General features: G+C 36.4%; 1 protein-coding gene across 1 annotated transcript; it reads right to left on the bottom strand.

Annotated features, from left to right (window-relative positions):
• Nucleotides 1-7,200: 7,200 nt before the first annotated feature.
• On the bottom strand, nt 7,201-16,647 carry LOC110043612 (SCO-spondin-like). Its single transcript, XM_089282894.1, has 20 exons — nt 16,402-16,647; nt 15,914-15,955; nt 14,868-14,972; nt 14,420-14,536; nt 13,809-13,982; nt 13,504-13,677; nt 13,026-13,199; nt 12,668-12,841; nt 12,364-12,537; nt 11,906-12,079; nt 11,548-11,721; nt 11,245-11,418; nt 10,766-10,939; nt 10,398-10,571; nt 9,775-9,945; nt 9,036-9,209; nt 8,558-8,731; nt 8,147-8,311; nt 7,566-7,595; nt 7,201-7,323 (listed from the first exon to the last, which is right to left on the bottom strand). Exons 1-19 carry the CDS (start codon nt 16,493-16,495, stop codon nt 7,588-7,590), a joined length of 2,790 nt encoding a protein of 929 aa, XP_089139020.1. The 5' UTR covers nt 16,496-16,647; the 3' UTR covers nt 7,201-7,323; nt 7,566-7,587.
• Nucleotides 16,648-17,627: the final 980 nt, after the last annotated feature.

Here is a 17,627-nt window from a genome sequence, read left to right as displayed (position 1 = left end):
CAGTCATCAAATGCTCGCATAGAAACCTTTGAATGATGTCTACATGTATCTTGAGTTTAAAGACCATGAACAGTTCATAGATAAGTTTTTCTCAATAATATAAACACTATTTTATGCTTCAAAATGGTGTGTGAAATGGTGCGGGAAACTAAGGTGTAAGAAAGTTTGTGAAATTTTAGTGTACCGAGCCTTTAAATTTTGAATTTTTAAGACCTCTTATAAATTGTGTTTGACGGTAATTTTAAATTTATCTGTGAATTATTTCTGTTTCCCCTTATGCCATAGGTGGCTTTTTTTTAAATCGCGAATTTCTATTGGTGGTTTCATCAACGATATAAAAGTTATGAGCAGCACCAATGCAGGGAAAAAGAAACGTTCACATTAAAGATTTTAGTGTTTTTCATAATCAAATCTTAGAACATGGAGAGCATATAAAATGAGAAGTGAGAAGTGAAGTACATCACTTTATTTGTTACCTCTGGAAATAGCACAAAAATGATTTTATTGCTGTTCAGAAACACTGTTATTCGGGACCTGATAAATTTCTTTTTATTTTATTTCGTAACCGAAGAACTGAACTGATTCACCAAATGTCTCTCACTATCCATTGATACTGACACCTGTGAAACTAATTGATCTGAAGGAGTGAAAAAGAGCTGCATCGCGGATAGCCTGTCGTGAAAAGTCTTTAGCCATTAAATGTCTTGTTTATTATTGGCTTATCAATACTTTCTTGGTGTTTTTTTCTTTGCGTTTTCTCCAGTTTGAGAGAAATTCAGTGTAAATCAAATGAACATGACTTAAAATTTCGTGACATAACTTCTGGAACAGCTAACATTTAAGAATTGGGAAAACTTCAGAAAAACGGGCAAGAATTATGTAATAGCTTTAAGCTTTTTGCGCAATGTATGGTAAAGACTATCTTGTGTTGAGACATGCGATGGTATATAACATGTATAAGCGTTTTTCTGCTCATGCATTTAACGGTTTGAAAAATCATTTGTGTTTTGTGGCAAAAACAGACAAAGAAGAATGCATGACAAAAATATGCGACGCCCAATTAGGTTACTACTTAATGAACTGGACAAGAACAAAAACACTGTTAAAGCTGGTTTCGGCCTGAGCTGACGTCAGTTGATTTGCATAATGAAGTCGTTTGAATGTCTCTGGGTTATAAGTCCTTGTATTCAATTTACCTATCGCCAGCGACTGGTAGAGATTACTTTGAGATGATAGCTGATTAAGCCCATTGTGACAAATTGATCATTTTTATGTATTTTTACGACCATATTTACCAGCTAGGCAACCTTAGGAGAACACATACAATAAGAACTTAAAATTCACTGTACATCTGGATGTGTTTAGTAGTGTTTCTACACTGTCTAACAAAAGATGGCGTTTGATTCGGCCAGCATAAAAGCACTACCTGAAAACACGAAGACATCGCAAGCTGTTGTCTTGCACATCAGAAAAAATGTGCTGAAAAATGTGCCATCTAATCATTTGCTTGGCGATATTGTTGTTCTTTTCTATATTGTAATAGTATAAATCTACTAGCGTTCTAACACGAATGCGGTTCTCTGTTTGGCTACGTTACTCACTATCTATTCTGTGATCGATAGTGAGTAGCGTACCAGTGTGTCATTGTTAACAAAATGACAGTCGCTTCTTGGCGTTTTCTGTAAAGAAGGTTTAGATAAAGTTTTGAACGACTAGTAGCTTTATACTAAAACATTTAGATTATTCGCTCTCGATTTCTATGCGTGATAGTTGACAAGGGCGCAGCCCTCGTCAACTATCACGCGCTAGGAATCGTCAACTATCACGCGCTAGGAATCGTCAACTATCGCGCGCTAGGAATCGAGAGCGAGTCATCTAATAATAAAAGTAATATTTGTAATGTTCGTGTCCGAAAACTAGCGTAGATTTGAATATTGTTCTACCAAACTACCAGAACTCGAAAGACTGGAAATAAGAGGTGATAAAAAGTAGGAAGATTTTTGTTGTAAATATTCTAATTTATACCACTTCTCGTTAAGTTCGGGAATTTGATGTGCTACTTGTAGCAACAACTGATGCGGCGTAAACAAAAAGCTCGAGTTCTGCAGATGCAAACGGCGGAAAATTTCATTGGTAAAGTTTAAAATTCAGCGCAAGGAAACTCTCTTCGTGCAAAATTCACAAGTGGTCTTGAAACCAATAGTCTTGTAAGTTAATTCAGTTTTTCTGTTAAATTCAGAACGCTTTTGAGTTGACAAAACAATTTACATATCATGGCCGACAATGCAATCATTTGATTATTCGATCATTCAGTCTCACCCCGTTTTTGGCGCTAATTTAGTTCTTACTTATTCGAGCTACGATCAAAATTAAGATAACAAAATTTTTTCAGGAAAGAAGAGCTCGATTTGAAATAGTAAATCTTAAAGACTTTAGAAGACTGCACGAACACTGATATTTTTCAATATTTAGAATGTATTTGTCAACAGTAAAAACAAACGAAACAGTCGGCAATTGTTAGGCTAGACGTTTTCTTTTCTTTTCTTTTCTTTTTTTTTTCGCATTTGACATCCATCACTGAAATTTGCTATGAACTTAAAATGGAGAAGTATAATTTAACGTTGTTTAAATGCAAGGACAGGTACGAGCTAGCATAGTAAAATTTGTGGTGTTTACCCTTTATTGTAGCTTTTAACTTTCATGTTTTTACTTTGGCGTAGCTAAACTGTTTTCTGTACAATCTAATCTAGCCTTCTCGTTCTTATTTTTTTTCTGTTTATTTCTTTCAGAGTGCCTGGGCTGGTTCTTGAGCGGCGTCAAGCAAGGATTAAGGACTAGAAATACAAACAATTAATTATCCCGAAAGGTAGAAGCTACATTTCTTAACACCTGAAGTCACCAGGTAGAGTTCGCTTCTCAGATTGTCAAGATTTAAACATTAAGAGAATTTCTAGAAGATTAAATGCAAACTACAGATAATTTCCTGTTACGGATTAATTTCTACAAAAAAATTTCGATAAATGAATAATCAGCTTTTTTACCAGTTGTAGTTTTTTGATTACTTACTCTGAGATGAATTTTTTTGCGCAGCTCTTTTAAGTATATATTACACTAGGTTTAAAAATTTTCAATTTTCCCGCCAAAAGACTTACTCACAACAAGATTAGTGTTTCATTTTAATTTTTTTCATCTTTAATTGTCTGCTTACAACAGTCAATACGTTTATTGAAATTCAAATCAATTAATCACAAAGGTGTCATCAAAAAATATTCCTATATATACTAAGACTTTTGGCGGGAAAATTAGAAAAAATTTGCACAGCGTTTCCCCTGACAAAGTTTTTGACAAAAATTTTAAAGGGGTACTTTTCCCGCCCCCGCCAAAAAAATATTTAACTTATACCATCTTGAGCACAGACTAACGAAAGCATTTTGATTCCAATCATTCGAGTTTTTCAAAAAATTAAATTTTGAATCTTGTTAATACATATTTGTTTGTGTTCAAGATGGCATATTCCATAATGATACCTTGCTAAAAAGTCAGCCGTAAAGAGACATGCAGCTAGAAAACTATTAACAAAAATGCGAAGAGGGAATTAAAAGTTCTGCAATTGCAACGTTTCTACGCCACACTGAGAGGGCGTAAACATTTTTAAATCGAAATGTTTAAGAAAGTTTATATAGCTAGGTAACTAGCGCTCAGCTACATAAACTTTCTTAACTATAGCGATTCTAAAATGTAGCCACCTTCTCAATGTTGTGTAGAAACGTTGCATTTGTAGACATTTTAACTGGCTCGTCTCATTTCTGTACATAGATTTCTAGCTGCCCGTCATTCAGAGCTCAATTGATTAACGTGATATCATCATGCCGTATATTTCCAGAAGATAGCAAAGGCAAGCCATGAATCCGATTATTCCTATGACCTTAAAATAAAACTTCAATCTTGTTCTAACGTTTGAATAATTTTAGAACTTCCTTCACTTTAAGCCGACATGAAAAGGCAAAACCCGACAAGCTATAGCATAGGCCAATATTTAAAACAAAATGTTCATAGCTTGCTTCATTATCTTCTAGAAATTACTTCCAGCGGCGTGTTAAAGAGTAATGTCTGGTTATCAAGCTTGGAACTATATATTTTTATTGTTATTAAAACTTTGTCATCAAAGTTTTAACGAAATCAAAGCAACAACATTTTAGACGAATCAGACAATTGGAAATACCACATGGATAAAGCAATTGAGCTGATAACAAACGTTTGATAAATTTTTGCCCGTAGCAAACGATAGCGATAAACTTTAGAAGAATTAAACAACTGGGGCTATGTTTAAAGAATAAAGATGTAATAGTGAAACTTCTACTAAAAATGTCTCTCAGTTGCTGCCTAAAGCAATATCGTGTAAGAAAAATCAAACAGTTGCTTCTACAACAAATCTAATCGTGAACATTTTTGATCGAACCGTTTATCAGTCCAAGTAGTAGCTTTAACATTTTAGAATATGCAGACAATTGAAGCTAAGTGTTTGAAATTCAATATATTTAAACTAGTACAAAAAAAAAACAACAACAAAAAAACAAAACAAGTTGAAAAATCAGACAATTAGACTTCCATCTTTTGAAAAGTGTTGCTTGATACCAGACATGACTCATTACAGCCTCACTGAAAAATAAACAATAGCATATATTCGGTTTCTGATTGACTTCGTTGAGCTTATTCCCTCCCAAAGTAGCAAAATATAAACCAAACGTTTTCCATGTAGAAATGCATACAAGAATATCTGCCGATAAATTAATCTAATATCTTCAGGATATGCAAAGATCAATTTAGGAACCCAATACTCTCTTCTAGAATTATTTATTTCCAAGGTGACTCTGCATGTCGATACATTAAACGTGAAAAAAATGTTCGCCCCTTTTACTATAGCGCAAAAAAAAAAAAAACAGAAATGGATGAAGTTGCAAATCAGTCCAGATTTACAAACGAATCGTTGACGATTCCTGGAATAATTTGAAATATTTCATAATTTCAAAACACGAAGAAATAAGCAATAGAAATTGTTTGATAGTCATACTGAACACATTTAATTGACTCCAATGCAAGCCGCTGCATTTTCAGATCATTTGAGTAATTATTCGAGGAAATTGCCCTTTCAACATATACAATTTACATCAGATGAATTAATTACCGAGACCTTTCTGGGGAAAAAGGAAAGCAATTATAAATGGTTAATTCTATTCGATTGCAAATTTAAGAATCGATGAAGACGGTTCTTTAATTTCGTTTCTGAAAATGCTTAGATTTGAAGAGCCAAAATAATAATCTTGTAGCTCAACTGAAAGAATTTTCCACTACCAGTCCTCTAATGTTGTATTCGAGCAAGGGCATTGCATTCTAACAAACAATCCACTTCATAAAAACTTAGTGCCTAGTGCGATTTTGAAAAAAAAAAAAATACATTTTAAAATGTTCGGCGTTGAATGGTTTGTCCAACTTATATCAAAACATCATTTGATAGGACTGACGTGATCACGTAACAAATAATTATCTCTTTAATCAGGTCGATGATCGCTCTAGCAAAGAAATAAAACTCCCCATAATTTGAAAACAGGTACAGCTCGAAAGTGGTTGCAATCTTTCCATCAAAATTGGCAGCGTCAATTAACAATCACTACCGAGTTTAATCTATTTTCGCACTCAAATGTCACTCCAATGCAAATATTTCAGCTGAGAGGCTAAGAACTTAAGCGTCTCGTATGGTTCATGAGCTAGCTTCTAAAACACTTTTTACTCTGTTACTAAAGCTATTTACTGTACGGTTGCTCTGAAGTGCAACACGAAATGTAAACCGAGTACAGCTAGCGCACGTGGTTGAATGCATGACTTGCGAAGGTAGAATGTAAAGATATTGATACTAACCATTGACAGAATTGGGTGTCAACCGACTGTCCTTCCCAAACGTGGTCGCCATTTCCTCTTCAAAGTAAGAATTTGTCTCTCGTGTAAAAGGTAACTGTACACATCTTACTCCCACAGCAAATATCTCAAAATGACAAACACGCACCTCAGATCAACAATAGTTGTCATGAATATGGAAAATACGATTAGACCAACCAGTTAACAAATACGTCACAGCTTTTAACGACAACACCCTTTGCACGCTTTACTCTCCGAACGTTTTGCATTTTCTTTGTTGATATGGGGAGTCCACGTGAATCCGTATGAGCCAAACGTACACAACAGGTCATTTTTCAAGTATTATTCACTTTTGAAACAACTTTAAAGCCCTGGTCGAACGGTGCATGATAGTCGATAATAGTTAATGATGAAAGTTCTCGCAGAATCGGCTCAGAACATCAACTATTATTCGTCGTTTAATCAGGGCTACAGATCTCATGCTCCTCCTTCATTTCAAAAGGAATTCGGTAGCGTTTATATGAACTTTTACATTTTCTATCACACGATTCGATCATCCTCGTGTGCCACACTAAAGGGTCACGAAGAATAGGTCTGAGTCAACTTAAAATGTTGAAAAAAACTAAAATAACTGACGTTTGATAAGCCCAGCTTGCATCTTTAAAAACATTTATCGAGTCCATTGTTGACTCTTACTTTCGTGAAGTTTCGTGAAGTTAATTTGCTCTCGTTTGTACAAAGTCATCCATGTCTTCTCAAAGCTTTCCATACTAGCTATTAGCTAAAACCAAAAGGGGGGGGGGGCTTAAAGCAGAGGAAAGGGATTGCATTTGGGGATTCTGTGGTTTCTACTGCTATCTTAAATCAGATGGCAAAAAAGAAGATAGATGCAATACAAAAAACAAAAAAACAAAAAAGAGTTTCACATAAACTTTGCATAAAAAATGCATCCCCTACTGGAGTTGAACCCATGACATTTCGACCTGCATTCGGATCCTTTAAGATGATTCCTCAAAAATAAAAGTTATCGAACGATTTTTTTGAAGCCGCGAGTAGCGCAGCCACCTTCCTGTATCCAGCGGGAAAGCAATGAATAATTAGGTATAATTTCGTCAGAAATAAAAGTTGTCGAAGGATTTTTTTCTTAAACCTCACAATAAAAAAGATAGGTCACCTTGTCCGCAAAAGAAATATTTTGGGCCAATCTTAACCCATTTATGCCTAATCACAAGCGTTATAATATCATTGATCTATATTACATTTTGTATAAAAGAGAAGACACTGACATTATTTTCAATAAACGCTCTTTATTATCAATATACTTAAAGTCATCACTACATTACACTTTGATATCTTGTGGCGTTTCCGTTGTCTCTTCCTATTAGGTCAGTGGTAGTACTTAGATTTGACCTAGAGGCAAAACATATACCATGACTAGCATTATGTGCGAACTTCAAATCTGACTCAGTGTTAAATGTCTTTGCTATAGGCAGACAAGATATTCAGGATAGAGGAAACGTTTTCCCGTGTCCCGTTACGTTGTAGAAAAATTCAAGTGTGGGTAAACCAAAACCAAAGTACATTTAAACACAATATATGTACGTGAAAGTAAAACAGACACAGGATAAATCAACATATTCTTGAATACTTACATCTCCAACATTGAAAAAAAAATCAATAACCTGCAGAAAAAAAAATTACATTAAGCAACAAACAAACTTTTTATCTCCCAACATTTCTTGCAATGTTAGAACTCCTTAAGAACACGTGAGCGATAAAATATTTAGAAGAATAAGCTACATTGTAGAGAGACCGTCCCGGTATCAAGAATCAAGATTTATTGTCGGTGTTACATTTTCTGAGCTTTCGGCATGTTTTCTCTGAATGAAATGTTTCGGCCGTCAATCCACCTTCAACTGCCACATTTTCGTAAGCTGCTTAGAAATCCCCTGTTACTATTTTAAACTCCTGGGTGTAGAGATTCTTTGAAAAAAGAAATTTCCTTTTTCAGGAATACAACACAGCGATCACTGTATGTCACGGCACAAACCCAAGGCCCTTCAGACGAACTCAACGCAGCAACTATCAAATTTGACATCTTGGCGAAAAAAATGGAAAGAAAAAGAAACAAAAGGAAACAAGCCTTAAACTTTTGAACTAAATTGAGTAAAAATAGGTGACAATATATCACAACGGACTTGGCATTGTACATCACAACAAACATTCTACGTACAAGGTTTGCCTGTGCAGCGTTCAACTTGGTCATTCTGTCCATCGCAACCACTTCCACCGAATTGCGGAGCGGGGTCAGTGCATGAACGGGATCTCTTTCTGTAGCTTAAGCCGCAGGTCTTGGTGCATTGAGTCCAGGAACCCCAGGTGGTCCAATGACCATCAACTATAACAATAGCAACAAGGTACACGTGAAAAAACTCTAGCCAGTGGAACAAACATCCCTATCAGGAAGCCTCTCGTATCTTAATAATGTCCTGTCTCCTGATTTTTTAAGGAAGTTTTATTCATAGTCGATATTTTCTGCCCATTTCATTCAGTTCCCCATATCAACGCGAATTAACAGTCATTTTCCCATATATTTTAATATATTAAAACATAACTGAGTAAAGCTATCCAATCTTTAACTTACTTGGGCAAGGATAGTAAGCATGGCATCGACGTTTCTGAAATCCAATTCCAACACAGGATTTTCCATTATGCGCCGGTTTGGGATTATCGCAGTTACGTGTTCTCTCTCGGGTACCGTATCCACATGTTTTACTGCAAGCCGTCCAAGAGCTCCACGAACCCCACATTCCGTCAACTGCAAAACGGAAGTTTTGTGCGTGATAAACATCAGTAATAAATTCTAACAATCCTGGCACTCTTACCTACTCTTACCTACTGCAATTCTGTCGGCCTAATAACTCTAAATGTTGTTAATTATTTTCTTCATCAAGGCAGGATGAAAGGTTAAAGAGCTCATCGCCCGAATAGACCTCGTTATCAAGTTAAAGTTATTTTTTGATCCCTCCCCACAACAGAAATCCCAGGCTAGGAGGGCTTAGCAATAGCCGGAAACTGGACCAGTAGTGTAACCAGTATTAGGTAAGTTCTTATTTTCTTACTTGGGCAAGGAACATTCTCGTTGCAAGTGACTGTCTCGCTGGGGTCTCCTTGACAGTGTTTTCCACCATACTGAGGCGCTGGAGAATTGCATTCGCGAGTTCTTGACCTTTTTCCTTCTTTGCATGTCTTACTGCATGTGCTCCAGGTACTCCATTTCCCATAGCCTCCATTAACTAATGAAAACAGAATAAGGAAAGTACGAGTAGAATTTTATTGCTTCAAATTTTTCTTGTCGTTTCCATTTTTAGTTTTAAAGACAACGAGATTTGTTTCGGGCACGCAAATGATTCAGCGACCGGGAATGATCCCCAGATTGTGGAAAGGATCTGGAAATGATCGCCCCGCCATAAAAGATGGAAATGGGTGAGCCTAGGAAGTTGGACAATAGAACGATGTTTCACTTTCATGAATGACAACAGTGCAAATTTACAATTTAAGTAAATAAAACAATTAAACTACACAAATTCGAGTTTCTCATTTACGAAATGATGATAATCAAAGAAAACCCACCATCCTTGAAAATGCATACGCAAGCGGGCGCCATCCGCACGAATTGGAACATGCGCTACAATTTGTTAATTATGCCTTTCGCTTGTTTAAATTCTTATGTCCCCCGATATTTTTGCTGTTAGCTTGAAAATGATGTTCGAAACATTGAAATGTCAGACCACTGCAATTTCAAAACTAAGGAATGCCTTAAATTGAGCTTAACGTGCTATAATTTAATCTGAGTCTTACCTGGGCACTTATCCTTGTTGCAAAGCCGTCTTTGTCTGAATGCTCCTACACAGTCTTTACCTCCATGAGCAGGCGCTGGATTGTTGCATTTGCGTGTTCTTGAATGTTCTCCTCCTCCGCATGTTTTACTACACTTACTCCATTCACCCCACTCTCCCCAGTTTCCATTCACTATGAAAAATAATCCCACCCGGTTTAGCAATTGCGGACTTCGCTTCTTCTAACATTAAATGGCAAACCAGTCCAATATGAAAAGGAGACTTTTGATTGGTTCCCCGAATTTTGCAGCATGGACTGCTGGGATGAACTCTTCCCGTACAGGTTTCGGCGAAATGCTTTTCAAAAACATTGGACAAAAGAAGATAGTTTGTTGTTAAATAGCAATCTTTTTTCCCTTCATATTGGACGGAGAATAGTTATCCTAATACGAACCTCACATTAGTTCAAGGTGGTTCACACAAGACATGTTCGTATTTTTCTTTGTGCCTCGTCGCGCTTACGCCAAAGGCACAACCGACTTAAGTGAACTTTCTCTTAAAACATTTTACGGTGTAAAACCGTGAATAAATTATCAGTTGAATATCTAAACTAATAATTTGCATTTCTTGGCAATATTAGCGCACCTGGGCAAGAGACTTTGTCGTTGCACACTTGACTTTCTTGTGCCTCTCCGTCACATTTCTTTCCACCGTACTGTGGAGCTGGTGAATTACATTCACGTTTTCTTGATTGTTTTCCTTGTTTGCAGGTTTTAGTGCAAGTGCTCCACTCGCCCCACTCTCCCCATTCTCCGTCAACTAATAGTAGCAAAATGAAAATTATTGGAAGCTTCAGCTTCACGCATATTTATCTACATGTCACACCACCCGAAAAGTAATCTTCGACACGAGTCAAACACATCTAAAGTTGACTAAACATATATTTATATATATTTATATATATTAGTAAATTTTAAAATTATCTCGGACAGAGATTGTGAATTCAAGCTTACCTGGGCAGGGCACCTTCTGGTTACACACTTGACTTTCCTTTGCTTTGCCATCACATTTCTTTCCACCGTACTGAGGAGCTGGCGAATTACATTCACGTGTTCTTGATCGCTTTCCTTGTTTACAACTCTTTGTACATGTACTCCACTCGCTCCATTGCGCCCAGCTGCCATCAACTGGAAGAAAATAACATTTCGACTGTAAGTAAATACAATACTAGTACCTAGGTGTACTTTCCTTTTGAACAAAAAACTCTATCTGATGCATTTGAGACAATAAAATAAAAATAAAAATTGTGAGTTAAACCAAAGAGGTATCTTTCATCACTTCTGCTGGGAGGAAATTAAGGTTATACTGTTATTTAAGATGCGAGGAAATACAAATGAGGCTTCCAAGTGTGGCGTAGAATATTAAACTTAGGATAGCGAAATAAATTACTGCTCTGAAACGATGAATTAAAGATGTTACCAGTCTAGCTTACCTGGGCAGGAGACATTCTGGTTACAAACTTGTGCTTCCTTTGCTTCTCCATCACACTTATTTCCACCGTATTGTGGAGCTGGTGAATTACATTCACGTGTTCTTGATTGTTTTCCTTGTTTGCAACTCTTTGTACAAGTGCTCCACTCACTCCATTGTCCCCAGCTACCATGAACTGAAGAGATAAAAAATATTTTGATTGTAAACAGGGTATTATAACAGCACCATGATGTCTCAATTTAAAGTTTGCAACAAATTACCTCAGCGTTACAACAGAGCAAACAAACCGTAAATCACATCTTACCTGGACATGGAACCATTTCGTTGCAAATCTGAGTTTCCTTCCCCTCTCCATCACATTTCTTCCCTCCATATTGAGGAGCTGGTGAATTACATTCACGTGTTCTTGACTGTTTTCCTTGTTTGCAGGTTTTAGTGCAAGTGCTCCACTTGCCCCACTCTCCCCACTCTCCGTCAACTAAAAGCAGCAAAATGAAAATTATTGGAAGCTTCAGCTTCACGCATATTTATATACATGTCACACCACTCGAAAAGTAATCTTAGACACGTGTCAAACACATCTAAAGTTGACTAAACATATATCAAAGAAAGATAGTAAATTTTAAAATTACCTGGTACAGAGGTTGTTAATTCAAGCTTACCTGGGCAGGGCACCTTCTGGTTACACACTTGACTTTCCTTTGCTTTACCATCACATTTCTTTCCACCGTACCGAGGAGCTGGCGAATTACATTCACGTGTTCTTGATTGCTTTCCTTGTTTACAACTCTTTGTACATGTACTCCACTCGCTCCATTGCGCCCAGCTGCCATCAACTGGAAGAAAATAACATTTCGACTGTAAGTTAATACAATACTAGTACCTAAGTGCACATTCTTTTAGAAAAAAAAGAAAAAGAAAAAAAAACTCTATCTGATGCATTTGAGGCAGTAAAATAAAAATACAAATTGTGAGTTACACGAAAGAGGTATCTTTCATCACTTCTGCTGGGAGGAAATTAAGGTTTTACTATTATTTACGATGCGAGGAAATACAAATGAAGCTTCCAAGTGTGGCGTAGAATATTGAACTTAGGATAGCGAAATAAATTCTAGCTTACCTGGGCAGGGGACATTCTGGTTACAAACTTGTGCTTCCTTTGCCTCTCCATCACACTTATTTCCACCGTATTGTGGAGCTGGTGAATTACATTCACGTGTTCTTGATTGTTTTCCTTGTTTGCAACTCTTTGTACAAGTGCTCCACTCACCCCATTCTCCCCAGTTACCATGAACTGGAAAGATAAAAAAATATTTTGATTGTAAACGGGGTATTACAGCAGCACTATGATGTCTCAAATTAAAGTTTGTAACAAATTACCTCAACGATACAACAGAACAAAAAAATTGTAAATCACATCTTACCTGGACATGGAACCATTTCGTTGCAAATCTGAGCTTCCTTCCCCTCTCCATCACATTTCTTCCCTCCATATTGAGGAGCTGGTGAATTACATTCACGTGTTCTTGATTGCTTTCCTTGTTTGCAGGTTTTAGTGCAAGTGCTCCACTCGCCCCACTTTCCCCACTCTCCGTCAACTAAAAGCAGCAAAATGAAAATTATTGGAAGCTTCAGCTTCACGCATATTTATCTACATGTCACACCACTCGAAAAGTAATCTTAGACACGTGTCAAACACATCTAAAGTTGACTAAACATATATCAAAGAAAGATAGTAAATTTTAAAATTACCTGGTACAGAGGCTGTGAATTCAAGCTTACCTGGGCAGGGCACCTTCTGGTTACACACTTGACTTTCCTTTGCTTTGCCATCACATTTCTTTCCACCGTACTGAGGAGCTGGCGAATTACATTTACGTGTTCTTGATTGCTTTCCTTGTTTACAACTCTTTGTACATGTACTCCACTCGCTCCATTGCGCCCAGCTGCCATCAACTGGAAGAAAATAACATTTCGACTGTAAGTAAATACAATACTAGTACCTAGGTGTACTTTCTTTTTGAACAAAAAACTCTATCTGATGCATTTGAGACAATAAAATAGAAATAAAAATTGTGAGTTAAACCAAAGAGGTATCTTTCATCACTTCTGCTGGGAGGAAAGTAAGGTTATACCATTATTACGATGCAATGAAATACAAATGAAGCTTCCAAGTGTGGCGTAGAATATTAAACTTAGGATGGCGAAATAAATTACTGCTCTGAAACGATGAATTAAAGATATTACCGGTCTAGGTTACCTGGGCAGGAGACATTCTGGTTACAAACTTGTGCTTCCTTTGCTTCTCCATCACACTTATTTCCACCGTATTGTGGAGCTGGTGAATTACATTCACGTGTTCTTGATTGTTTTCCTTGTTTGCAACTCTTTGTACAAGTGCTCCACTCACTCCATTGTCCCCAGTTACCATGAACTGAAAAGATAAAAATATGTTTTGATTGTAAACAGGGTATTATAACAGCACCATGATGTCTTAATTTAAAGTTTGCAACAAATTACCTCAACGATACAACAGAAAAAAACAAACTGTAAATCACATCTTACCTGGACATGGAACCATTTCGTTGCAAATCTGAGTTTCCTTCCCCTCTCCATCACATTTCTTCCCTCCATATTTTGGAGCTGGTGAATTACATTCACGTTTTCTTGATTGTTTCCCCTGTTTGCATGTTTTAGTGCACGTGCTCCATCCGCTCCACTCACCCCAGTTTCCATTAACTAAACACAAATGTTATATTAGTATCAACCACATAAGCTTGCACTGATGTATATTATCAATGCAGGGAAATACTCGGGTTACTCTGTTTTCTACTCAGTAACCACCGAGTACATTAAATTACTGGTATGACTACAATCCCTGAAAAACAACACATTTTATGCATTGGAAGCGAAGTAAATTAGTACCACATGGAGCACAACAAGGACCTATCTGTCATAACAGAAGATGGAGGGAGGGAGAAACAAAGTTTTTTTATGATAAGAGGCAACGCATATGACCCATTGTGACTACATAAGATATCAAAACTAATTGTTGTTTTGCAATAAATGATCCGGAGGAGATCATTTGTGATTATACAGCGAATTAAAGAACCCGGTGACGACGTTTGTGCTTGTGTTTGTGTCGTAGTGAAAACCAGGTTTTACATTCATTGTACCTTCGCAAATGCTGCAGGTCTTCTGGCACTTAAAGTACTTGAACGAGGGATAATCGCAATAGCCTTTCTTTTTGTAATGCTGACATTTCTCTGCACCATAGCGATCGCTCCCTGGTCCTGTAAAAAAAAAAAAAAGCAAAAAAGCAAAAAAAACATCAACGGCCTTATGGAAATTTTGATGGCTACAAGAGCGTTCTAGCTGTTTTAAAAGAGCTGATTACCAGTTCCCAAGAGTATATAAAAATTGTAAAAGAAGGCAACGTTATTGTTTTATTTTTGTGTTTAAATTGTTTCACGGAAGCAATAAGAGTAGATAATTAGGATATCCTTGGATTTGGCATATGACGAGCGCTAAACAATAACAGAATGCATGCGATCAAAACACGGCTCGGAGAAATAATTTAAAAATGAAATGCATTAATAGTTTTTAAAAGACACGTTTCTTCACCTTCACACCCAGAGCATGTTTTACGACATTCTCTCATGTGTTGATCACACTTTCCTTCTTTCTTTATCTTGAAGCACGAGTTGCATTTGTAAATGTCCAGGCAACCTGGAGGAAAAAAAAGCTCGCACATATGTATGAATATTACGTATTGTTCTGATATTTTTTAAACACCTTTCCCGTTTTAAACACCTTTCCCGTTTTTTTTTTTTTTTCTGGCAACTGCCTGATGATTGCTTCGGAGGAGGCATGAAACTCTGAGCAGCAAGTAAATGTCTTGGATCAACTAATCCAGCTCTTTACTTCTATGTTGTTATAAACTGCTCTAGTCTAACTATTGAGTACTCTGATGGGCGATGAGGATTTCAACCTGCTATTTAGTTAGGAACAACGGAATATATTATATGGCTGAACTGGTCCGCTTTAAACAATAGAATTCTGATTTTCCCTTTAGCGGTCTGAATTTTGCAATACGGATCACTAAGATGGGCCGCTCATGAACTGATTTCTGCGAATTGTTTTTCCGTTTCATTGTACAACAGTTTTTTTTTTGTTGTTGTTTTTTTTTGTAGAGTAGAAATCTTTTTTGCCTTTTTTACCTGCAGAAAAATATAACTCCACTAATATTTTTCCAATACGGACCTCGCGCTTGTTCAATAGCATATATTTATTTCATGCTGCAGAAAACTACATGTAAGAAAACTTTACGTTAGTTTTAGACGTTCGTGGTTTTCCTGTCATACATGTATGCATTAGTAATAGCTAATAATGAAAGTAGTGAATGATGAAATAATGAAAGCTCGAGCAATTAACAATGTACACTATACTTTTAATTTGTGAGAATTCTTTCAAATTACTCTCTTATAAGGCTTTAGGTACATTCCTCGCGCCTGCATATGTCTCTCTCGATATCTGTCCTCATTATTTAGCTGTTACATATCTGGATGAAATAATCTGATAGCAGTGAAAGTTTTGTACAAAGTACGAATCATATACATGGTAACAGGGAATTAGTTCTACCAAGACATAGTAGACATTTTTAAACTTACGGTTATAATAGCCAGAGTCGTTTGAGGGTACATCATTAAGATCTGAAAAGAAAATAGGCCTGACTAATGTATGTGACTTGATTTATATCATGTAAAATGTATATATGCAGAGCAGACAGAAGTCCAATTTGCACTCAACAATCTGTTACAGTCTGTTGGCATGGGCACATCAAAACTCGGGGAATATATGATTCGAAGTTGAACCTGGCAACCACCTTGTTTCTTTTAAACAGAAAGCCCATTCTGCAATGGAATTTCTACGATCTATCCTGAATCCATGAAGATCTAGGTCCCAAAGCGGCAAAAATATCTCCAACACTAGCAAATTAGGTGTAAGGTATCTGTGTATGGCCATAACTGGAATCACTTCATATTGTACAACTCTGACTGAATCAAAACTCCAACTGACCTCATTCGGATCATGAGAACTACGGCTAGGCCCATTTATGACTTAAAATGGATCTTACTTGGTAAAACACAAATCTTACCATTCTCTTCATCTGAGCTCTCTGAAAATGGCCAAAACGCCGAAGCTAAATGGAAAGTCAATAAGGCAAAAACCAACAAACGGGGTATAAGCATTTTGCTCTTTAGCCTTCTCTTCCCTTGTCCTTTTTTTTTTTCAAAGCCAGCAGCGCTATCGAGAAACTAAATTGGAGTTTATATATACTTACTAGAAAGTCATTGCCATTAGATATGGGAACATAAAATGATGAACAAAGGAAACCCAGGGAGACAAATTTGAACAATACACGTCCGTCACTTTTGTTCCTTTTCATGCTAAAGAAAACTCAATAAAGAAAAGGTCATCGAATGAAAAGATTTTTGAATAAAAGTTGAATTCTATTTTTTGCTTAGTTAAATGGTCCAAAATCATGCATTAGCACTTGTCAGCAAACACGAAGTTTGTGGCGGGAATAAAGACAAAACGACATTTTCTAACTGAGAAATTAAATGAAATAATGTTACTTCAATTGAATTTTATTTTATTTTTTTTTTTCTAATCGTTACTCGTAACAACCACGAATTCTATTATACGTTCAACAGTCATATGTCATTACAACAAAGTTCAATATAGGTTTTCCTTCGTCAATTTCAAGTTCAAGCACCCTTAAAAACTGAATATCGTACATGCATCAATCACAAAGTCTGATGAATTTCCTGCTTTGTATTAGTATTAGTTATAGATTTTTTAAATGCACACAAGGCAGAACAATGTGTTTCTATTGTTTCCAAATAAGGATAGGCATCTTTGTCGTGATTCCTGGCTGTAAAAACTTTATTCAGGTTCTTGAGTAACAGATGGTACGATTTTTGGTACTCTTAATCAAAACGATCATTTCAATATTTGGTATTTATTAATTTAACAACTATTTGCTCATTTGCCACCAAATTTCCTTAACTAGTTGCTATAAATATCTCTCGATTTGTCCGACGCCAAGACTGAATAAATTTAATCGAGTTTTCAGGTGTTGTGAATGTGATCTATTTTATTCTAAAAAAATGATCCAACAGTCAAATACAAACTCGAGTCATAAAACGTCCAAAATGTCATGCCACAATGTACACAGTACACCATTTATTAGCTATGTTGAAACATTAATGGCCCTTTTTCGGTTGCGAAGCACCTTTTTGTTCTTCCTAGTACAAAAGATAATGGAACAATTACTAACTGAGGAGCAATATAATCACATCGAAATATAAAACACTGCCG

Source organism: Orbicella faveolata, unplaced genomic scaffold (genome assembly GCF_042242905.1).
Source record: "Orbicella faveolata isolate gen_17 unplaced genomic scaffold, um_ofav_v1 contig_12, whole genome shotgun sequence".
NCBI classification, from domain to species: domain Eukaryota; kingdom Metazoa; phylum Cnidaria; class Anthozoa; order Scleractinia; family Merulinidae; genus Orbicella; species Orbicella faveolata.
The sequence above is the reverse complement of the archived record's forward strand: the minus strand, read 5'-3'. Positions and strand labels throughout refer to the sequence as shown.